At 37.6% G+C, this 25,061-nt stretch overlaps 1 protein-coding gene across 5 annotated transcripts; it reads left to right on the top strand.

Annotated features, from left to right (window-relative positions):
* Positions 1-4,640: 4,640 nt before the first annotated feature.
* Positions 4,641-24,951, top strand: RNF146 (ring finger protein 146). 5 transcript variants are annotated; one of them, XM_047102259.1, is made up of 3 exons: positions 4,641-4,725; positions 14,736-14,838; positions 23,224-24,951. In XM_047102259.1, coding segments are annotated over exons 2-3 (1,071 nt in total). In that variant the 5' UTR covers positions 4,641-4,725; positions 14,736-14,836; the 3' UTR covers positions 24,293-24,951. The 5 variants fall into 5 exon arrangements, with proteins under 5 accessions (XP_046958215.1, XP_046958214.1, XP_046958216.1 ...); XM_047102258.1 differs by having other exon boundaries at positions 14,731-14,838; XM_047102260.1 differs by lacking the exon at positions 4,641-4,725 and adding an exon at positions 4,790-4,895 and having other exon boundaries at positions 14,731-14,838.
* Positions 24,952-25,061: the final 110 nt, after the last annotated feature.

Here is a 25,061-nt window from a genome sequence, read left to right as displayed (position 1 = left end):
AGGTATATTCTTCTCTTGTGGATATAAAGTTTATTGTATATCTATTGATCAACCTTAAAATATCATGCAATTTCTCCTTGTTCTCATTACCTTTTTAAAAAATCTATGTACTTTATCAAAGTTTGAAAGATATCAGTTGTTCAAAACAGGTACTTTTTTTTCAGGCCACCTATTTCTAATGGCTTAGTGTAGATAAGGAAGTGTGAGAGCCAGAAATACAAGTTTGTAGCTAAAGTATGGGACTGTTCATTGCCAGATCTAGGAACTGTATCATGTACCAGGATGTTTCTTACTGAAAATACTGCCCAAAAGTGAACTCAAGCTGATTAAAACAATATAGGGGCCATATGAACTTACATAATTGAGAAGTTCAGAGAAAAGGCAGCCTTTAAGTGCTTCAGTGAGGCCTCGGTCATTTTCTCAGCCCAGTTGTTCTCTCCCCATCAGTTTCATCCTCAGGCTGGTTTTCCTCAGAGTAACAATATGGATGAGGCAGCCAAAGGTGTGACCTCTGCACTTCATGCTATCCAAAAGAGGAGAGGGTCTGTGTCCCAAAGCTCTCTGCAAAAGTCCCAGAATTCCGCACAGTAGCACTGTCTTAGGCATTAGCCTGGGGTTAGTATATACTCACCAACTTAGTCCAGTTTCATGCTCCATTTACAAGAATAGTGTAGTGTTTTCCAGAATCTCATGGACCTCTTATGGAAGGTTCATAGGACAATGAGGAAGAACAAGAGGGGAAACTCAATACTAGGTAGAGTGGAAGCAAATACCTTGTCTGTTGATGCCCAGCCTCACACTGGCACTTTTATATTCTGCTTGATATCTAAGGGGGCTGGAAAAAATAATTTTCCAGAATCCACTGACTGTTAGTTTCCTGGGTAATTGTACCAATGGAAGGCACTCAAATGGAAATAGGAGATGGAAGGGAGGTGATTCTGTCCTTGTTCCTGTCTCAGCAGTGGCAGGGGTAGGTAGGTAAGTCCTGGTGGTGATGAGTTCCTGGATCCCTGCAGCCTCGGTGAGCTTATGAGCTCCTGGCTTGCTATTGCAGCACTTCAGACAGATGTGCCCCAGCAGACTTGGGGAACATGTGAGTAGGTCTTGGGAACACCAGGAAGCCCTTTACTCCTTCGACCTTAGGAGAGCTAGCAACTTTCTAGTTACTGATTTCATCGTATCCTTATCTTCCTTCTTTCGCTCCTCCAGTTTTCTAAAACTTGCAACCAATTCACTGCATTATGTCCCCTTCCTTTGAAATATGTAATGTGGTTTCTATTTTACAAACAAGACCCTGACTGATATAGTGCTATGAAAAATATTTCAAAGTTCTAGGTTATAATTTTATTAAACTGATAATTGATATAATTCCATAAACAAACAAAATCCCAAATATGCATGATTATAAAACCATTTAACATTGATTTCCTAAACCCTAGCCATTCTGAGGAATATATGATATTGCAAAATATATTTGCTGCCTATATGACTATAAACTATTTCCTCTTATATAATAGGGCATATTGTTTAAGTTTCAGTTTTATTAAAATAATCATCTAGCTTTAAAATAATAAGTGATTCTGTCAAAAAATAAGAGCACTTATTCTTATTTTTTAATATTATCTTCAATGAGTGGTCATGTCATCCAATGAAACAAGCATGGACTTTGGAGATAATAGCTAATATTGTCAATATATCTAAAAATGAATACATACATCATGTGTACATACAACCAGAGTTAGGAAAGCCATGCCTCACTTTACAATCAAACTGTAAAATTGTGACTCAATGGCTATTTTGTGTTGTGTTATTTCCCACGAATACAATTGTCATAATTCAGTTGTAACTTCTGGGGCTGCAGGAGGAACACGGAGAACTAGTCAAAGAGCAAGCACTGATTATCACATTAGGTAAAAGAAAAACACAAGTAAAACTGTCTACTATACTATTACTTACAAAGGAATTTCTACTGGGAGAGTATATATTATTTGATTACTGTAAGTAGGAACAACATCAAATGGTAGGACAGAGACCAAGCTATGTATCAGCTCTTGGAGCAAAATCTCCAATTGAGATGGAAAAGTTTGTGTTCCAAAACTTCCCCTTGGCTTTATTTGTATTCATCTGCTAGCTATAATGCTGCATTTCTGAATCTGGTTTGTCCTGTTTCCAGACATATGAAAGTTGCGTCCACAGATGATTGCTGGCATGTAGGAAGAAATCTAGCTTAGAGTGGGGACATGAAATTGCCCGAGACCAGTGTTCTCAAACTTTTTGGTCTTAGGATCCTTTTATACTCTTAAAAATTATAGAAGACTCAAAATTAGCTGTTGTTTATATGTGTTCCTTAGAAACTAAAATTGACAACTGTTTAAAGTATTTATTGATTCATTTAAAAATAATAACCCTCTTAAGTATAAACATAGCACATAAATATTTTCTGAAAAAACAAAAAAACAAAAACCCTCTATTTTCCCAGAAAAGGCTTAGGGCATTATCTTATGTTTTGCAAATCTCTTTTAGCCTGGCTTAATTGTTATAGTCAAATTCTAATATTTCCTTCTACATTTAATCTGTTGCTACATCACATATTATGTAACCTCTGGAAAACTTCACTGTACAAGGGGCCAGGGGTATGGGTTGGGGGGCGACTGAGTGAACCAGGCAGCTAGAGTCTTAGTATTATTATCAAAATAATTTTCACCTCTGGAACCCTCTGAGATCTCAAGGGGCCCCAGGGAATACTAGAAAACACTTTGAAAACCACTACCTTAGACTAGTTACATCAATGGTTTTCAACAAATTTTTCATTGTAACACATAATTTTCCCATGTGTGTTTTCATGGATGTCTTTAGATATTAACTAAACAAAATGAGTATTTTTATTAAACAAAGCAAATAACATCAAACAACTTTGAGTGTTGGGGCAATACTATGGGATGCCTATGGGGTGCCTGGTATTCATAAAAATATTTTCTGCGCTCGTGGGAAACAGATAATGCATTAGCAATAATGAGCACTTCCTAACAGTCTGTTGCAACTCCTTTATCTCTGATTCAATGAAGCAAAATAGAATGCTAGTGACAGTAACATTATTACAGAGATACCCTGTATCTGTTAGGCTCTGATTTATTTCTTTAAATCACTTGAAAGTTTGGGTATTTTAACAAATACTGAAAACCAGTCACTTTCAAAACATTTCTGACCACGGTAAGAGGTGCTGTACTGTATTATTCATAGATAGAAACCCACCACTATCTTTCAGGTGGCTGGTGGAAACTGGGTGAATAGTATTGTACACATCCAATTCTCTTTATATGCAATTGCTGACAAATAACAAGTTTGTATTCATTTATATATTATTTGAGATATAAATGTGTATGCACATATTCATTCCTTCAACATATATTTAGAGAGAGTTTCTCTAATGTGTCAGGCTCTATTTTTGGCAGTTAGGATACAAAAGAAAACACAAATTCCTGCCCTGGAGAAATTTATGTTCTAGTGTGCAGAGACACACAATAAAGATGAGTAAGCCAACTAAATCAGACTTTAAGTATTAGAAGGAAAAAAGTAAAGGAGGAGAATAAGAAATACTGGGAATAGGGGGTGCCATGATTTAAAATAGGACAAATAAGAGAGAGGCAAACCATAAGAGACTCTTAAATACAGAGAACAAACTAAGGGTTGAGGGGGGTAGAGGCTGGGTTAAATGGGTGATGGGCATTAAGGAGGGCACTTGTTGGGATGAGCACTGGGTGTTGTACGTAAGTGACGAATCACTGGGTTCTACTCCTGAAGCCAAGACTACAATGTACGTTAACTATTTTGAGAATAAAAAAAATAAAATAGGGTGGCAAGTAGAGGAGTGACTGAAAGGATGGCTTTGGGGAACAGAGAGAGGAAGGAGCAAAAACGGGGGAGGGCTAGAGAGAGAGGGAGACACAGAATCCGAAGCAGGCTCCAGGCTCTGAGCTGTCAGCACAGAGCCCGACGCGGGGCTCGAACTCACGGACCGCGAGATCATGACCGAAGTCGGCCGCTTAACCGACTGAGCCACCCAGGCGCACCTAGTTTTAGATTCTTACGCTGCTTAATCTCTCCCTCCAGCTCCCCTATGCTCTAATCTAAGAAAAGTGGGTCCAAAAGGAAATTAAGATCTATTTTTTTCTGATTAAATTGCTCAACCCTTCAGATGGTGAATAAAATAGAACATCTTAGAAGGCCCTTTTTGTTGTTGTTATTGTTAAGAGAACAAGTAGTACTTTGCCAAATACTCTGTACCCCCAAATCCAGCTAGGCGCTCAACCGCTTTTTCTGGATCTTGCAGCGGGGTTTCAGAAAAGCACCACCTGCTGGTCCTACATGCGTCTTACTTCCTCGGCGCCAAACTCGTGGGCCTGCATTCTTTCAATCTTCAGCACCTAATTACAAGTAAAGTACAATACAAAGCAGTTAGAACGGCCAGGGCAGTGAAACTACAGGTCTCCAAAGGCAAGAAAAAGCAGGTATCTAACAGCTCGCTCCACGGTTGGGTCGTGGGGAAACAGGACGCAGAGGGGGTTGACACAGGCTCCCCGGTGCAAGGCGCTACTTCCGCCCCGCGCGGCCCCGCCCCCGCGACGCGACGGGAGGTCACGTGACAGCCGCGCGCGTTCCCGGCCGCTGCGGGCTCCGAGGCCGAAGAGAAAAGACTGCGAGACGGCCGCGGTTGTGGCTAGAGAGGTGGGAGTCGGGGTGAAGTCCTGGCGGGGAAGGGTGAAAGTCAGCCATTCCGGGATCCTAACCCGAGGAAAGGCATAAAGGCTTGCGGCGTCACCTCCAGCCGCGACGCTGTCTGGGTCGGCCCTTCGCTCCGGGCCTGAGAGGGGCGGCGGCGGCGGGGTCAGGGGCCGGTACGTAGGTGGACGCCCTTGGGCCAGCGCGGCCGCGGGTCTCTGCACCCAGGCGGGATGGAGCAGTTCAGCCTTTCCCGCCGCCCCCACCTTGGCTGCTGTCACAGGCAAGAAGACTGTGACGGGCGCTGCGTAGTCCGCGGCCGTCGCAGCCCCTGCCCAGGGCGACGGCCCAGAGCTGGTCACGGTCCGGGTGCGAGAGGCGGAGCAGCGGCCATTACTGCGCAGCCTCTTCCGCCGGGGTCCTCTTCTCCGCCTTTGGTGGCAGCCAGGTTTCTCTTCTCTCCCCTTGGCGGTGGTGTCAGGCCTCTACGGGGGGACCTTTTGGCCTCAAGATTTAGGGGCGGCGATGGTTTGAAGGGTTTCGTGCTCCCTGTTTCCCGTGTGGAGGCCTCTACCCTGGCCCTGGGTCAGATCGCAGCCACGGCGTAGAGTCCCTGCATTTTGTCTTTTTCCTGAGTGTGTTTTGCGGCTTCCTTCTCTTCCCTCTCTCCTCCTCCTGCTCAGTGTCTGGGTCTTGCCTAATAGGAAGAGCATTCCCTCCACCTTGCCTTGGTTAAACCCAGCGCTGCATAGTTTTCGTTGTTTTGATGGTTATTAAAGCATCAGAACAATGAAGAGATCTCTTGATACCCGTGAAGCCAAAACAACAACAACAACAACAACAGAAAACCTCAGGGCATCTTAAAAGCGGAGGCTGTTGGCTTTGTTCTGGTTGGTGGGTGCGAGTTCTCTCTCTATCCCCCAACCCGTCTAAGAGTAGGGGTCTTCCATTGTTGTCGCTATTTTATTTGCCGTAGGCGTCTAGAGAAGGTTGCAAAATTGTTTTCAGTTTACACATACATTTTGGCAACTAAAGCTTTCTCTTGTTAACCATTTCGTATATGTTTTTTTTTTCCCTTCCCTGCGTGCCGTTTTAGTGACAGTCTTCAACTTTCGAAAGTACTTACATTTTGTTTAAATAATATTTTTGTAGTATTGGAACAGGGTGGAATTGACGGAAGAAGAAAGCCAAGAAATGATAGAAAAAGCGTTGTCTTTGTAGCTTGACATTTCAGGTGCATCGCCACACTCCTTCCCCTCCAGTGTGTATACTTTTTAAATAGGATGCGAAAGTATAACATTGGCATTGAAAGCAGTGTATAATTACAGAAATTGGAGGAGTTAGGATTTTTTGTCTTTTGAGCAAATGAATCTATATTTAGACTCTTAAAAAGACGTGGAATATAGGACATCTGAAGAAAATGACTCGCAGAAATAACAGGACTTGTAATGTTGGCTTTGCTGTTTTCATGACCAGCAAATATTTTCTTGAGTGTCCGAGTTTCTAAAAACACATGAAAACAGGTCAAGTAATTCTCTTTTTAAAGAGAAAACCAGGAAAGTGAAAGCCATACTAGAAATAGATTTTGGATGTGTTTGTTTCAGCCTTGTGTATCTTAAACTGGAGCATTTTGTTAAGCCTGCTCTTTGATTTAGAATTTATGTTTGAAATGGGCCAATATTAGTTGTGGGCAAAATGAAAATAATAGTAAACATTTGAAGGTTTTTGTTATTTACTGGTTGTTAAAAACTTGGTAGATTATGATAACCAAGGAAACTATCTTTCCAAATAGCTGGTCATTATTAGAAGGAAGAAAAAGGAAATGGCGTTTTTTTTTTTTAGGAGACAAGTATTAACTGGTAAGGTATTTTGTTTCAGTTTCCACCAATTTGAATGGTCAGAAGAATACGGAAGATTTTTTTAAAGGATCCAGAAATTATTTTTTGACTGAGTATAAAAGAAAAAGGTTGTATTCCATGTTTGTTTGTTTGTTTGTTTGTTTTGCAAATACTAATGTATTTAGAGAATATTATTTTATGTATTAGCACTTGACTAGCATGAAATGCCTTGACACACTGTCAGGTGGATATTTGAATTTTTTTTTTCCAGTGTCAGTAACAGAGGGTGCTGACCCTTCTTTCCATTCCCCCTGCTTGGTACCTGGTTGTGGCTAAGGAACCTGCATGTGTGAAACAACAGGCTGGATTAGGAATAATCTTTGTGGGTATGAAAACCATTTTATTAACATTCTACTGCAGCCACCTGTGCTTATTTATGGACTATTGAGTGTGGCTTATTACCTTTTGGATTAATTAAAATAAAACCCGTTAAATGCCTGTTAATTATTTAGAATTACAAAAAAAAAAAAAAAAGATTAGGGTGAAATAACTAAAACAATGGAGTTATGACTTGACCAAGGTCACACGTATAATTAGCAACAGTGCCTTTCTCATTTACAAAATGGCTGCAGGCTATGAAGCTTCTGTTTGCTAAGATTAAAAGAACATATTTGTTCACATTCATATTTCATGTTTTGTTTAAATTAAAATGCAAAGCTCACATTTGGTTGGGGAGGAATATAAAAATTGAATGCTTGACTGTGAAGATTGTGAAGGTCATAGGTTGCCATACAGAGATGTTTTAAGGGAAGTGCTTAACAATAAGGGAAATGATTCTTTAAAATAGTGTAGAGTCAAGTGTTAGCCCCCATTTGGTTGAAATGAGTTTTGACTGAAGACTTTTGTTTCCCAGTATGACCTGTGCTTTCTGTAAGCTCAGTTTTAGCAGGCCGATGAGAGGGAAAGCTAAAAATGGAAACATTAGGGCATTTAGTTACCTCTCTCAATTTGAGACTCTTAAATATGAAGATGTAGCTGCTAAATTTCCACACTATTCCTTCTTTTACTGGTTTTTGCTTTTCCTTGCTTTTTTTTTAAATTTGTATACCAAAAGTTGGGAGGTTTGAAGTATTTTTTTCTGTCACTGTTAGCTTTTATATAGAACATTTCCTGTTTTGTGTCTTTTGCATAAAAAGGAGTAAAAATATTTTATTAAACATTAGCTCTTAGTAATTGGAAAAATACAGGAAGTCTTCAAATCTTTGGTTAAAATACCAAATACAGTTAATGTGCTTATCTTTTTCTTTGATTAGTTATTTAAAAAGACAGTCATTTATATGAATCTATTATGTGGGGAAAAAAATGTGTTTTTTTGACTTTGTGACTGACTTGAGAAAATGGAATTGTAATCCTAAAATATTTTCAGAGAAGATAACCGCATATGCAAATAAGGAGTGTGAATTTGTTGAGTGGTCACAAATTATAAATAGTATGGTATTACTTCATTTTCAGTTATACTTATTTACTGTCTGGTTGAGTGGGTAAATAATTTAAATTCACTGACAATCCTAAATTCTTACATATTTTTAAATTTAGTGTGTCACCTTTTTTTTTCCAGAATTAAGAGATGGGAATATGTAACATAGTTTCAAATCTTTTCTTTCTTTATGTTTCCTTCCTAATAATTCTTTTCTGTATAAATTTTCACCTAGAGAAAGAACCTTAACCCATTAACTAATTGGTATTTGCATATTAGAATACTGTGGTAAATTTTACTGTAGTAATTCATAAATTATATTGAGTTTGGCATATAATTTACAAATCATTCATTGCAGTGAGATTTATGTATGTTTGAATTATTTATGTTTGCCAAATTAATTCTGGCGTATAGTTAGAATTACACTATTCAATCTTACATGTTTAACTGAAAGTAAAATCCTCCCCCACCCCTCATTTAAAAAAAGTCTTTGGTTTCAAATGTAGAAGTTTTCTGAGGACTACTACACATGACTATTCTGAATATTACATGCTGTGCCCTATGTTGTGCCCATTTGGCATTATAATTCTGAGGTTATAGTGGATGGATCAGTTTGGCAGAATTATTGTCACTGCAACCAGTCAATTTTGATTACAACAAACTATGCAATTTTCTTTTTTATCTGTACCAGCAGAGGTGTGGGTAAACTAATATGGAGTTATTTTCTTTATTCAACGATTCTGATAGTAAATTACCAGTTTTGTATTTTTAAAAATTGTTAAAAAGCAAAACATTCTAAATCGGCATTGCCTAGTTATGGTACCCACTAGCCCCATGGAGCTGTTGAGCACTAGATACATGGTTAGTTTGAGTTGTGCTAGAATTTTAAAATATGCACCAAATTACAAAGAATATACACACACATAACAATGTAAAAAACACATGAATAACTTCTTTATATTGAATACATGTGGAAATGGTAATGTTTTAAATATATTGAGTTAAATAAAATATATTATTTAAATGAATTTTACTTGTTTCCTTTTTCTGTCCTTAATGTAGCTAATAGAAAATTTGTAATCACACAAATGTGGCTTGCATCATATTGTTATCTAACAGCATTATCTAATGCTATTCTAGACCTTTTCTCTGAGATATAGTACACTGAAGAAAAGATTTTTTTAAAGGTACCCTTGGGAATGAATTGCAGCTCCCCAGTATTGATAGCTTTGTGATTTGGGATTAATCCTTACGGGCTTGGGTTTCCTCATGTAGAAAATGTGTATAGTCCTATCTCACAGTTGTTTTGAGGATATCTAGAGCTTCATGAACTTTAGTATGCATATGAGCCACCTGGAGATCTGATTCTGTAGGTATGGAATGGGGCTCCAGATTTTTCATTTTAAGGGACTCCCAGGTAAATGCTAGTATAGTTGGTTGGGAACACAGTTTGCATAGCTAGGATCTAGAATACTACATAGATTTTAGTTTATTTTCCTTCTCCCAAGCATTATTATCCATTTAGAGTCCACCTGGAAAATTATCCATGGGATATAGGAATTGGAAAAGTCACTGTAGCTTGCAAGATTTACTTAAACCGGTTTTATTCTTGGGTTTTTATCTGCATTCTGGAGATTCATTGACAGTGAACAAAGCCTAGGTAAACGGTGTGCTTGGCAAAAGATATAAAGATGATTCTAATCTTAAACTTGTAAATGTAACTTCCCTGTGTTATGTTTTAAGTTCTTGAAAGAAATGATTAGAACTTGGGTATCTTTATATTTTTTGTGGCTGGATGCCTTGTTCACAGAATTGAAATGTTGTGTTATGTGAATTAATTTAGTTTTTCAATATTTTATTTCTCTCAGTGGTTATTTTAGGAAGTTTTTCCTTCATCCAAGAAATAATCACTTCAAGTCAACAAAAACTGATTGGCAGATTACTAGCCATTCAGAGATAGAAAACAGTCTTTATCATTAGGGGGCTCATGGTTTAATAGAACAGTCGAAAGCAAACAAATAATTTCAGTGTATATATGATAAGTTTGGTAATAGAAGAATGTACAAAATATCGTGGAGGGAACCATTTTGGGGATGTAGTCAGAAAAAATGGTAGTAGCATTCATAAGCTATAAAAGAGATAGATTATACCAGAGGAGGAAGTACACAACTACAAAGGGAGGTTTAGAGAAATATGAATAATTTGGTGTAACTATATTATTAATCTGTGAGAGTGGTGGTGAGAGAGAAGACTAGAGAGAGATTGAGGTTTCAGGTCATTAAAGCCTTTGAATGCTGTTCTTAGGAGCTTTGCCTTTATGGTATAGGCTGGAGAGCTAGTATAGGGTTTTGTGTATGGGAGGCCCATTTTGCCTTTTTAGTATATCATTCAGAGGCTTAGTGAATACATTTGAGGGGTTTTACTGAAGCAAAATAATCAGGCTGAACAGTCGTTCAAGTAAGAGATGATATATGTCTAAACCAGGGCACTAGAAATGGCAAGAGAGTAGAGGATTCCGAAGGTGTTTGGGATAGAAGTTGACAGAATTTGGTGCAGTTAGTTGGATAGAGGATGAGGAAAAGAATTTTCTGTTTTTCTTCCTGCCATCAGCATTTGTTGGTTAAAGTATGGAAGCTGAGATGTCACTTTAAGATTCATTCAGAAAAGGGGTTTGTAGAGAATGTGCAGATGAGAGATGTGAGAGAACCAAGGATTCTGTTAATAAGTTAAAATGGTGGAGCTCCAGAATGGGCAGGAAAGGAATTGAGACTGGCACCTGGATAAAGAAAAGGAGGCTGGCAAGAAACTGGAGGTCCTTGTGAAATTAAAGAACAGGTGTGGGAATGAGAGCATAAGTTAGCTGGGAACACGTGAGTTTGTGATCCAAGAGTGAGATTAAGATTTTAGAGAGGCAGCAGTTTAGGTGGCATCCAGTTCCAAATGTTACACATCATACTTTGTTGCTGGAGGGACAAGGAGGTGAAGTTCATTGAATGTAAGATTTTAGGATTTGAAAACAGAACAGTGTTTCTCACTGTTCTACCTGTATTCGAGGGACTACCTGCATCACTGTCACTTGACATGGGATTCTTGGGCTTAAACCCTTCCATGTCTACTGGCAAAGAGGATGATGAACAGTGAAAATTAAGTCAGTGCCTTAAAGGTTAAGGAGAACTGCTGTTAGGGGATTGTATAGTCAGTGGTAGAGACTTCAAAGAGATAATGTTTTCATTAAGAGTGATGATGTTAGAATGTTAGAATGTTTCTTCCTGTCCTGTGTGTGCAAATGGGCAGTTTCTGTTTTTAGTAGCCTGCAAGAGAGACACGGAGTCTCCTGTGGTGCCATGAAAGTTGTAGGCACCTGGAAAGTAAAGTGAAAGGGTTGGGGGGTAGGAGTGGTGATCAGGACAATGGAGTCCATTTAATGTAAAGACTCAGTTTCCAAAGTCTGTAAAACAAAAAGTCAGGTAATTTAGGAACTCTTTTTTAACAGTTGAAAATCCTCTGGTTCTGAAAAGATTATTGTTTGTTCTGTTAAACATTTGGTGGGACAAGCTGGCTTGTATTTAAAGGCTATGTATTAAAAATATTTGTCTTCAAACACTTAAACTCCTGTGTATTATGAAAGGCACATGGAACTGAAAGAATTCAATTTTTTATTGTGAGGTTTACCTAACTCTTTCGTCATCATGTATACTTGATTCTGAGTTCTGTGTAGTATGATGTGCCTCCTGCACTGGGTATTGTGAAGTGGAATGAACACGTACTAAATGAGAAGAAAGAGGATTAATAGCTGAGATGATGTTTTGTTTGTTTCTTCTGGATTCCCTGCATAAGTTTGGCTTAATGTTTGTAAAGTTGGATATACATAGAAGCAGCAGGAGGTCCTGGTTAATGTGATGGCCTAGTCTCTTCACACATGACTTCCTTGGAAAAAGGCAATGGCTATGGAATAAATTCCATATGGACTTTTTTGTCCACATAGAACTTGTCTCCCTTTAAAAATTTTTTTATTGTGGTAAAATATAAATAACGTATACAAGTCAGTACACTTTTAAGTGTACAAGTCAGTGCCATTAATTACATTTACAGTGTTGTACAACCATGACCACTGTATATTTCCACAACTTTGTCATCATTTCAAACAAATTCTGTATCTATTAAGCAATAACTCTCCCATTTGTAGCCCCTAGTAACTTCTCTACTTTCTGTGTCTGACTAATTTCAATATTTCATGTTAGTGGAATCACAGCATTTGTCCTTTTGTGTCTGGCTTATTTCACTTAACATAATATTTTCAAGGCTTATCCATATTGTAGTATGTATGAGAACTTCATTTCTTTCTGTAGTTGAATAATATTCCATTGTATTTGTACCACATTTTGTTTATCCATTCTTCTGTTGTTGGGCACTTGGGTTGTGTCCAGCTTTTGACTTTTGTGAATAATTCTGCAGTGAACGTTGGTGTACAAGTATGTGTTTCAGTCCCTGTTTTCAATTATTTGGGGTATATGCCTGGGAGTGGAATTGCTGAATTATATGGTAATTCTGTTATATGGTAAAACTTTTTTGAGGAACCAGCAAACTTCACAGTGGCTCCACTATTTCCCATTCCCATCAACAGTGTACAAGGGTTCCTGTTTCTTCATATTCTCACCAATGTTTATTATTTCCTTTTTTTTAAATTTGTAGCCATCCTCATGCATGTGAAGTGGCAATACTTGTGGTTTTGATTTACATTTCCCTAATAACTAATGCTGAGCATCTTTTCATGTATTCATTGGCCATTTCGATATCTTCTTTGATGAAATGTCTGTTCAAGTCTTTTGTCCATTAAAAATATTTTTTTCTTTGTTGAGTTGTAGGCATTTTTTTATATATTGTGGATATTAAACCCTTATCAGTATATGATTTGTAAAGATTCTCTCCCATTCTGTAGGTTGAATTTTAACTTGCTTGACAACGTCCTTGTATGCCCCAAAGTTTTAATTTTGATGAAGTCCACAATTTATCTTTCATTTATGTATCTGTTTTTTTTTATTGCTCATGCTTTTGGTGTCATTCATATCTAGGAATCCATTATCAAACCCCAGGTCATAGATATATATCACTCTATTTTCTTCTAAGGGTTGTATGGTTTCACCTCGTATATTTAGATTGTTGGTCCATTTTGAGGCAGTTTGTGTATATGGTGTGAAGTAGGGGTCCAACTTCCTTCTTTTGCATGTGGTAAATCACTTGTCCTAGCATGTGTTAAAGAGACCGTTCTTTCCCCCCTTGAATGGACTTGGCACCTCTTTAAAAATCAGTTAGGCATAGGTGTGCCTGGGTGGCTCAGTCAGTTAAGGGTCTGACTTCAGCTCAGGTCATGATCTCACAGTCTGAGTTTGAGCCCCACATCAGGCTCTGTGCTGACAGCTCAGAGCCTGGAGCCTGCTTCAGATTCTGTGTCTCCCTCTCTCTCTGCACCTCCCCTGTTCACATTCTTATCTCTCTGTCTCCATCTCTCTCAAAAATAAACATTAAAAAAAAATTTTTTTTTTAAATCAATTAGCCATAGAAGTATGAGTTTGTTCTGGACTGTCTCTTCTATTGGTGTATTTGCCTTGTTCTTATGCCAATACCACATGGACTTTGTTACTGTTAGCTTTGTAGTAAGTTTTGAAATTGGCATGTGTGAGTTCTCCAACTTTGTTCTTTTTTAAGATTGTTTTGGGTTATTTTAGGCCTCTCACAATTTCATATAAATTTGAGGATTGGCTTTTCCATTTCTGCAAAAAAGGCTGTTCGAATTGCCATAAGAATTATGTTGAATCTCTGGGCACCTGGGTGGCTCAGTCAGTTAAGTGTCAAACTTTGGCTCAGGTCATGATCTCACAGTCTGTGAGTTCAAGCCCCATGGCGGGCTCTGTGCTAACAGCTCAGAAGAGCCTGGAGCTTGCTTTCGATTCTGTGTCTCCCTCTCTGCACCTCCCCTGCTGGCTTGCACACACGTTTCTCCCCCCCCCCCCCAAAACTAAATATTTTTTTAAAATTTAAAAAAAAAGAATTATGTTGAATCTATAGATCAGTTTGGACAGTACTGTCATCTTCAATCTTCCAATCTGTTATAATTGTCTTTCCATTTATTTAGCTCTCCTTTAATTTCTTTCTGCAGTGTTTTGTAGTTTTCAGTGTACAAATCTTTCCCCTCCTTGGTTAAGTTGATGCCTAGGCATTTTATTCTTTTAGATGCTTATAAATGGAAGTCGAGCATTCTGTAAAATGCTTTTTTGATTTCCTTTTTGGATTGTTGACTGCTAGATACAGAAACACAGCTGACTTGTATGTTGAAGTTGTAACCTGCAGCTTTGCTAAATTTTTTATTAACTCTAGTAGTTTTCTTGAGGATTCTTTGGAATTTTCTATATAGGAAATAGAAATAGTTTTACTATCTCTGCAAATAGAAATAATTTTACTTCTTCCTTACCAATTTGTTTGCCTTGCATATCTTTTTCTGGTCTTAATTGCTCTGTCTAGCACTTCCAATGCTGTGTTGAATAGCAGTGGTAAAAGCAGGCATCCTTGTCTTGAAATTTTTTCATTTTTAAGATAAGATTTGCCACTGAATTTTGTTAAATGAAAGGATCATATGTAAGTGACTAATTTTATTGATCTTAATCTTTATAGAAGTTGACGAAATAATTTCTTTTGCAGCACAGAATGAACCCACAGTGGAAGAGAAAATACTGCAAACTGTTTGACTGCTGGTGAAGATGGTCTTTTATTTTTGTGACAGACAACTGTGGGATCTGTAATAGAAATGTAAGTGTGGCATCGTGGTTTTTCCCAAGGATGCAGTAAATTAAATGGACTAATAAAATGCACTAAGCCAAGTATATGTCATATTTAGTTCTAATTATAAAAAAAAAAGAGCATTTTGTATTGACTTTTAGATATTTTATTGAGGTAACAATTTTTTTCTCATTAAATTATTGCTAATGTAGATATCCAGAAATCTCATCAGGAAAAATTTCTGTAAAAGTGAATGAAACTGAAGACAAAAGAATTTGCTTATAGAATGCTAAAAAATTTGGAAAGATCTCCAGGTCTTTTAGGTTCTACTTCTTTACATAGTACAGTATAAAACCTTGGTTTGCGAGCATAATTTGTTCTGGAAACATGTTTGTAATCCAAAGCACTTGTATATCAAAGCGAATTTCCCCATAAGAAATAATGGAAACTCAAGATGATTGGTTCCACAAGCCAAAAATATTCATATAAAAATGATCACAATACTGTAATATAATACAAAATAATAAAATACAAAATATAAAGAAAAATAAATTAACCTGCACTTACCTTTGAAAACTTCCATGTCTGGTGTGAGAGAGACAAGAGAGAGGAGGGTTATTGTGTAGGATGACTTTCACTGTCACTGATGGAATCACTGCTATCTATTGGCTCAGTGGAATCTTTTTACAGTACAGTATTAATACACTCTTGTCATATACTGTGTTTAATGTAACTGGCAATAAGGCAGCAGAGGAAAGGGTCTATATCTGCAGGCAGCCTGACCTAGAATGAGGCAAAGCATTCCTAAGCTTACTCTTGTATGGAAAAGCAAAAGGACTGTCCATAGATGCTTTGAAGTGACAAAAAATACACTAGTGCTAGTTGTGGTCACCTTCTAATGTTCTGAAAAATCACTTACTTCTGCCAAACACCACAGCCTGGGACCAAGCATGGGAGATGATCACCCACAATCCTGCAGTGAGAGAGAACTATTGGCTCAGTTGTGATCGTGTGACGTGAGGCATCACGTACTAATATTGCAAGACATTGTTCATTTATAATGATTTATTAGAAATGTTTGCTTGTCTTTTATATCTTTTTATATTTTTTATTTAATCCTGTTTATATGTTATCTGTCTATATACATATAATATTGTTTAATCTTGTAGGTCAAATATTGTAGGTGCTGGCCATCAAGGAACTAGACTATGGTCTAATAAGTGAGACATAATTTTATAATTATTAATTATAATTTATAATTATTAAACAGTGAGAAAAATGCCATATTGAGGTAACAATAAAATGCTTTTGGAACGTAGAGGATTTAGTCCACCTGAAGGGCTCAGAGTAAGCAAAAGAACTTTTGGCTTGGTCTTAAAGAATAAATAGAATTTTAACAAGCTGAGAAAATTAGGAAGTATTTTTCAAGCCAAGGGAATGAGGGAGGGGCACAGTTGCCCAAATATCAGGGCATCTTAGGAGAGTCAGGAAGCAATCCTGTGTGGCAAAGTGGGGTGGGGTGGGGAGAAAGAGACTTCAAAGTTAGTAAAGGGAGTGAATGTTTGTTTAGTCCCTACTATTTTGCTAGGCGCTTATTGGGTATTTTACTTGGATTATTAGATTTAATCATTATGAAAAATGGTAGTAGCTCATTTACTGGTGAAGACGTAGAATTAGAGAGATGAAGTCATTTGCCATGGCTTGGCATTTTCCAAATTTCTCTGAGAATTATCTCCTGGAGCACTTGTTAAACACACAGATTTTTAGGCTTTAACTCAAATCTGTACTCATCAGCTAATTCTTACTTTCACGGAAGAGTTTGAGATATGCTCTTCTAGGTTAGTGTAGTGAGAAGAAATGACGGAGCCAGGATTTTAACTAAGTCTGTTTTACTCTAAAGATTATGTCAATGTATTTGAAAGCCAGTGCTTAGGAATTTGGAATAGATTATGTAGGCAGTAGAAAACTATTGAAGATTGGAAAGAAGACTAATTTGACATGGTTGAACTGAGAAAAGAGAAGGAGAAAGGATTGAAGTCTGAGAGACCACTTGAAAGGTTAATATTTTGTACAAGCGTGTGTCCAAGAGGCCAGAATTAGGGTTATAGGCTTTGGGAATGAAGGGGACACTTTTTTTTTTTTTTTTTTTTAATATACAGTGCAATGTTGTTCTCATCACCACAAGGGCCCTCCTTAATACCCATCACCCATCTAGTCCATCTCCACCTGCCTCCCTCAGTTTGTTCTCTATCGTTGAGTCTCTTGTGGTTTGTGTCCGTCTCTTCTCTCCCCCCACTTTTCCATATGTTCATCTGTTTTGTTTACTTAAATTCCACACAGGAGTGAAATCGTATGGTACGTCTTTCTCCGATTGACTTACATCACTTAGCATAATACATTCTAGCTCCAACCATGTCATTGCAAATGGCAAGATGTCATTCTTTTTGATGGCTGGGTAATTACTCCATTGTATGTATATGTACACCACATCTTTATCTTTTCATCAGTTGATGGACATTTGGGCTTTCAGTAGTTTGGCTATGGTTGATAATGCTGCTGTAAGCACTGTGGCGCATGTATTCCTTCAAATCTGTATTTTTGTATACTTTGTGTAAACACCTAGTACAATTGCTGGATTGTAGGGCAGTTCTATTTTTAGTTTTTTGAGAAACCTCCATACTGTTCCCCAGAGTAGTTGCACCAGTTTGCATTTGAAGGGGACACATTCTAAATAAGTTTCTGTCATGGAGAAGTGAAGTGGCCAAGGAATAAGGGAGCATTGAGGATGGATCTAAGTTTTGTCCAAGATCGAAAACAAAGGACAAGGACGCAGGTTTGGGTGAACAGATAACTTTGGTTTTAGTCATGTTTGATATCAGGTCCTTGGAGAATATTGAGGTAGATTTTTTGAATACAGATTGGAAATATAGTTGGAATGGTTCTGGATATTAGATTTTGAGAATCATGGTGGTATATCTATAATTTTGAAATCTTAAGTAGATTGTCTAGACATAGAATGCAATGGGGAAATGGGGCCACCCATAGAACCTTTGTGAAGAACACTGGTACTTAAGGGCAGCTGGAGAAGACAGAAAACAATGAAACAGAAAGGAGAATTGGGAGAGAGTACCATCAAGGAAATGAATAGTATAAAGTTTTAGAAAAATAGTTGCTGGTCATTATCGTTCAGTGCAATGGAATCAAATACATTGAGACCAAAAGAGACCATTAGACTAAAAGCATGGTAGTTGATTTTGAAATTTAAGGATAGAGAATATTAACCAAAATCTTGAGGGAATTGGGATGGTATTAACAGAAGTTGAGGAGTCAACTTTGAAAACAACTAACTATACCCCAACCTGAGCCAAGAGGAATGATGACAAGGTAGAGTGAAGATAAAGATAAACTGTAAGGATTCACTCTTACCTAATTTCTTAATGATAAAGGAATCTGGGACATTTCTTAAGAGATTGGAGAAAATTGTCTACAGTCTTTGGGAATAGGGGAAATAAAGTTGTTTTGACTGAGTAAAAAATTATTGATAGGAGGCTTGATAGTCTCTGGGAAATCAAAATAGCTAATTGTGTGTGGTGCTCACAACTTTTGCACCATACATTTCACTATAAAAGTAGAAATATGCCATGAGTTTAATAGTTAACTTTTTTTAAGTCCTCTCCTTGGTTGACCCTTGTTTTAGACAAGTGTCTCCCTTGTGGCTTTTGTGGTGGTGGTGGTCTCTTTATTCCCCATCTCTCTCTGACATTTCTTAACATCTTTTGCAGGCTCTTTTGCCTCACTTGTAAATACTGAAATACTCCAAGGTTCTGTGGTTGGCCCTTCTGTCTGCTCTCCCTACAAGTTTAATTTGGGTGTTCATTCATTTTCATGTCTTCAAGAATATATACTTTTTTTTTCCTAAGTAGTGATGAGTATTAGCCCATTTCTCCATTTTGTCTTATGAATAGAATCAAAATGGATGGATGACTTTCTTTTTTGTTGGGTTTTTGGGTTTTGGGGGGTTTTTTGTTTTGTTTTTGTTTGTTTTGAGAGAAAGCCTGTGTGTGCATGAGCAGGAGATGAGCAGAAGGAGAGAGAATCTTACAGAACCCAAGCCTGACACTGGACTTGCTCCCATGAACCATGAGTTCATAACCTGAGCCAAAATCAAGAGTCAGACGCTCAACTGACTGAGCCACCCAGACACCCCTGTTTTCTTTTTCTTAATGAGGCTTTAAATAAATATGGAAATATAAAAAAAAAAATTCAAGAATTTCATTGACAACTAGGTCGCCTGGGTGGCTCAGTCAGTTAAGTGTCTGACTTTGGCTCAGTTCACGATCTCACAGTTCGTGAGTTCGAGCCCCATATCGGGCTCTGTGCTGACAGCTGAGAGCCTGGAGCCTGCTTTGGATTCTGTGTCTCCCTCTCTCTCCGCCCCTCCATCACTCATACACACTCTCTCTCTCCCTCTCTCCCCCCTCTCTCCCCCTCCCCCCCTCCCTCCCCCCTCTCTCTCTGTCTCAAATAAACATTTAAAAATTTAAAAAAAGAAGTTCACTGACAACTAATTTCTTTAACCTAAATTGAAAGGGATGTAAGAAGATACATATTATTTGTTCTTCCATTCTGTAGCTAATTTTAATTCTTTTTGTTACCAAAAAGTTAAGTGTAGCAATAGGACCTGATGAATTAAAAGAGGTTTTCAAATACAGTTTTATACTTTCATTTAATGTATTCACTTTACAATAATTTTGAATTGAACATGAATTATCCCCGTTTTACTAAGGAGAAAGCTGAAGATTCAGAAGCATAGCGTATGATTTTTTAAAAACCTCTTACAGGTACATTAGGTGCAGGTTATATTTGGCAGAATTGAAAGTAATGTACACAGACTCTTACCAAAGTGTAAGGTTACCTGGAGCAGATAAAAGTATTCTCATTCTTTTGCCAAATGTAATTGAAATATGTGGTACTCTGTCTCTCACTACTTTGGGAAGTACTAAGATATTTTGTATTTAAGAAATACATATGAGTTGTGGAGAGCCTAACAAGATGTGGTATGCACAGTCAGTTCTTTTTAGGGGAAATAGGTGAGGAGCATTAATTGACCAGTTGAGAAGCAGGAGCTTTCACTTACAGTTTAGATTGTTAAGTTACAAGGTCTTTGAAGGTGAGAGTTTATCTCAAAATACTTTGAAGCTTCTATAAGTGCCTAACATATATGAAGAGTTCATATTTGGTAGAACTTACCATAGGTTGGGAAAAAGTTGTACTTTATGTAACTAGAGTTTCTGGTAAAGGAGTTGATTGGAAATGTAATTAAAAGTTGAAACAAAGTTTGGAAATCAGATATTTCATAGTGATCGTTTCTTTCTGTTGAGCTTATGCGTTGCTTCCTTTTCTATTTAAGTACGGTCTTTTCAACAACTTGCCGTCATTTTGAACCTTGCCTGTTGAGGAACCAAGGACACAGAAAAGCAATAAGAGAATGGATTGTTGGACAGATAGGATGTGATGAAAGTCTAGGAGCATTGTTTTTGAAGTTTTGATGAGCATAAACATTTTTAATGACTACTCTTGTAACCCTGTGCCCTTTTTTGAATGCTTGATTTTGGAAAAAAGCGTAGATCCATATGGTGATAAAATTTGAAATATTCCTTGTTTAAAACACAGAATCAAATGGTAGAGATTGTCACTCATTTTAAGCAGCAGTTAATTAATGGTTGCCAATCACTGTGAGATCTTTTACCTCTATTTCTGTTTACTAACTACTGGTCTACTCCCTCTATCATTTTCTCTCGTCTTTGAAATATCTATGGTTTCCTAGTACCATGGGATAAAATAAAATCAGATGTTTCCTTAGCAGGGCACAAAAAGATTTTCATGTTTGGCTTCTGATTACTTTTACAGCTTCATTTTACTCTTCAGTTGCTTATTTGACTCGGTGTTGTGCACATGTCTCTGCCTTTAATCTTTTCCACTGCTCTGCACTCCAAACTTTCTGGCCTATATCCATCTTCTCATCTGCCTCTCATTATTACTTTTAATAAGTATCTAACACTTTACTGCAAGAATTAGGCCATATTGTGATTATTGCTTGCTTGCATTAATGTTTTTTTATTTAACAAAGTAGGTGTGTTTCTTTAGATCCATCAAATACTCAGCATTATAAATGGACTATAATAGTTTTTAAAAAAATGCTCATCTGAATAAGGCAGAAATTAACAAATTTTACGTCAGTATTTAAGCCCTATACATCCAGTTTGAAAAATGTCCCTTTTTCCCCCCTCTCCTGCTTTAGGACAACAATATTCAAGTCGTTTTCTCTTGGCTTTAACATTTGTGGAGCTTTAGTGAATGAAGCTTTAGTGAACACTTAGTAAAGTGTTTTGTGGGGTCTTTTTGGAGTTTTTTTTAGCTATTCTCACCTAATTTTTATAAACTGATTTTTAGGTAAGGAAATTTAGACTGTGGGTTTAACTGAGTGCTGAAGAGTACAAAATAAGGGAGAGGGAGACTCAGGTTTTTAGAGTTCTTATCTAGGTTGGTTTCATTGTATAACAGTTGCCTTAATTCAAGTTATCCTTTCTCCCTTGGCCATCTGCAATTTTTCATTATAGTTTTCAGTATGCTGCTTCAGGGCTGATCTTTAAGTGTACTAACAGAAGTTTTATACATTCCCAAGGTATACACAAGTAAATGCTTTAAAAAAAAGTTTATCAATCAGATGGTTTAACTTAATGTTATTTAAAGTAAAATAAAACCCAAAAACATGTTTTATAATATGGTGTATTATATTCTTCTTTGAAAAACCTGTTCATTTCCTTAGCTAATATTTGAGTGTTCTCTATCTGCCTGGTCTTGTATGAGAATACAGAGACGAGCCAACAGTGACCTGTTTCCTGCCCTTAAAAAGCCCACCTGCTTATGGGGAAGACTGACATTAACAAAATAGTCACACACATAAATGTAACATTGCAATTCTGATAAGCGCTAGGAATGAGAAATACATGCTAGTAAGCAGTTAAAAAGAAATAGGGTGATTTGACCTAGTCATGGAGGGTTTCTCAGGAGGGCTATAAGATGAGTAGTAGTTGGTCCATGGGGGATATGGGAGGCAGGAAGTGAAGAAATGTTCATACAGAGAAAAAAACCTTTTATTGGAGGGAGTAGCCATTGTGGCTAGAAGCTTGATCAAGGAGAAGTTTAATATATGAGGCTGGTGGTGGGGTGGGGACCATTGCACATAGATCCTGGTCTTTATCCTAAAATCAGCTTTTTAAGCAAAAGAGGTAAGGCTGGACCAATTACAAGGCATATTCAGTAATTTCATAAACAGTGTTTACTGGGTGGCGAGGGAAGGGTAGAAATGTATAGTAGATGGATTCAGGAGATGCTTAGGATAAAATTGATAAGACCTGCTGATGTTTTGGATGAGAAGACGTGGCCAAGGGCAGTTTGAACGATGAATTTCTGGCTTAAAAAAGCAGATGAATAATGGTGTCATCAGGAGTGGGGAGCTTTTAGGGAGTAAATAAGCAAGGAACAGATCATGTGTTCAGGGGTTTTTTGCCCTCAAAACTTCCAGGAAGAATTCTAAAATAGACAATTAGAAATCTAGATCTAGGGCTGAAAGGAGACCTGGGCTGGTGATACCAATTACTGAGTCATTTGTTTATAAGTAACTGTTGAAGCCATGGGTGTAGATGAGATCATCTTGAACGAGTAAGCAAGAGCATATGGTTTAGAAAAAGGCAACAAGGACAGGCCATCACAAGAAGAGTGCTTCATGGAGGGGAAATGAAATGACTGGTTTACCAGTGTTTTTAAATATACAGCAGGAGTAGAGAAGTTCTAGGATTTCAGTTTTAATCTTTATTTCATATGGTCTACTTGTCAGGTACCAAAGTATGTTAATATATGGCAGCATTTGCAAAGCTACCACTTAGTAATATTGTAAAGGGCTACAAAATTGTCACCATCTGTAATTGTAATCTAAATTACTTTTAGCCACTTTCTCTGTGCTTTCTACACTGGTTGGAAAAGTCAGTCTAGAATTTACATTTTTAAATCTTTGCATTTACTTATATCTCATAAGTTCTGTGACTGAATAGAAATGGTATATTTATTTAAAATCTATACTTTGGTTGTATTTATTTTTGGCTTAACATTTACTTGTGTGCCCTTTGCCCCCCCCCCCCCCCCGCCAGTGTAAAAATTAATGACCTAACAAAATCAAAAAGTTTTTTTCTACACAAGTTAGATTTTTTCTCTTTTATTTTGTTCCTCATTGTCTGGTATGTAGTACACATATACAGTAGGTGTTTAATAAGTGTTTTTCTGAATTGTTGAATTACAATATTAGAAGAGTTGAAACAGTTTTAATATCACATGTATTTTCTCTCATTTTCTTAGGATGGCTGGCTGTGGTGAAATTGATCACTCAATAAACATGCTTCCTACGAACAGGAAAGCGAATGAGTCCTGTTCTAATACTGCACCTTCTCTAACTGTCCCTGAATGTGCCATTTGTCTGCAAACATGTGTTCACCCAGTCAGTCTGCCTTGTAAGCATGTTTTCTGCTATCTGTGCGTAAAGGGAGCTTCATGGCTTGGAAAGCGATGTGCCCTCTGTCGACAAGAAATTCCCGAAGATTTCCTTGACAAGCCAACCTTATTGTCACCAGAAGAACTCAAGGCAGCGAGTAGAGGAAATGGTGAATATGCATGGTATTATGAAGGAAGAAATGGGTGGTGGCAGTATGATGAGCGCACTAGTAGAGAGTTGGAAGATGCTTTTTCCAAAGGTAAAAAGAGCACTGAAATGTTAATTGCCGGGTTTCTGTATGTTGCTGATCTTGAAAATATGGTTCAATACAGGAGAAATGAACATGGACGTCGCAGGAAGATTAAGCGGGATATAATAGATATACCAAAGAAGGGAGTAGCCGGACTTAGGCTGGACTGTGACGCTAATACTGTAAACCTAGCGAGAGAGAGCTCTGCAGATGGAGCGGACAGTCTATCAGCACAGAGTGGAGCTTCTGTTCAGCCTCTAGTGTCTTCTGTAAGGCCCCTAACATCAGTAGATGGTCAGTTAACAAGCCCTGCAACACCATCCCCTGATGCAAGCACTTCTCTGGAAGACTCTTTTGCTCATTTACAACTCAGTGGAGACAGCATAGCTGAAAGGAGTCATAGGGGGGAAGGAGAAGAAGATCATGAATCACCATCTTCAGGCAGGGTACCAGCACCAGACACCTCCATTGAAGAAACTGAATCAGATGCCAGTAGTGATAGTGAGGATGTATCTGCGCTTGTTGCACAACACTCCTTGACCCAACAGAGACTTTTGGTTCCTAATGCAAACCAGACAGTATCTGATCGATCAGGAACTGATCTGTCAGTAGCAGGGGGTGGAACAGTGAGTGCTGGTGTCAGATCTAGAAGGCCTGATGGACAGTGCACAGTAACTGAAGTTTAAATAAAAAACTCTTCAAGGTTAAAATGGTTATCTGTAAATTTATGCCCACATAACATTATACTCATCCCTAGTAGTGCATTTTGGGAGTTGGGGTGGGAAGGGGTATGGGGAGGACAGACCTGTAATAAAAATGTTTAACATGTCTCTGTTGAGGAATTTATTTAATATAAGGAACTCGGGCGTTAATAGTTGAGAGTTGTTTAGTAATAACCCAGTTTTTTTGAGGTCTGTTTTATAGGTTTTTAAAATTTCTTCAGTTCTTTTGGCCAGTGTGTGTGTATTATCTGTGCATTAACAGTCCTCATCTTATTCTTGCATTGTGTCTTATTTTCCTGCATGGATTGACGTAAAACCATTACTAAAATTTGGCACCTATGAGATGTCTGGTATCAGTATGAACAGGAAGCTTAATTAATATGAAAATAGATGTGAATTTGGAATTTTAAAATAGATGAATAACAACTATTAAATAGTAAAGTTACTGAAATGGAAATGTAAAGAAAACAGTTAACTTATGTTTCAGAATCTTGTAACATACTTCATGGCGTTTCCCATAGGCTTTGCTGTCTAGTCCTTGTAGTTTGAGGTTCCTCTTGATCTGCATTTTTCTTTTTGATTACAGAATTTATAATTTAATAAATACTAGAGTTTATCAAAAATAATTTGTCTGTTGTTTGAGTCTGGAAAGAGGATGGAAACATTTTGACATTAGTGGCCAAAGGTTAATAAACAGGTGATGGTTTGGAGTGGTGGTATTCAGCTTAGTCAC

This window comes from Lynx rufus, unplaced genomic scaffold (assembly GCF_022079265.1).
Source record: "Lynx rufus isolate CCGP_SWC_20201006 ecotype Redwood Valley unplaced genomic scaffold, mLynRuf1.p SCAF_6, whole genome shotgun sequence".
Classification (NCBI taxonomy): domain Eukaryota; kingdom Metazoa; phylum Chordata; class Mammalia; order Carnivora; family Felidae; genus Lynx; species Lynx rufus.
This window is presented reverse-complemented; position numbering and strand designations above follow the sequence as displayed.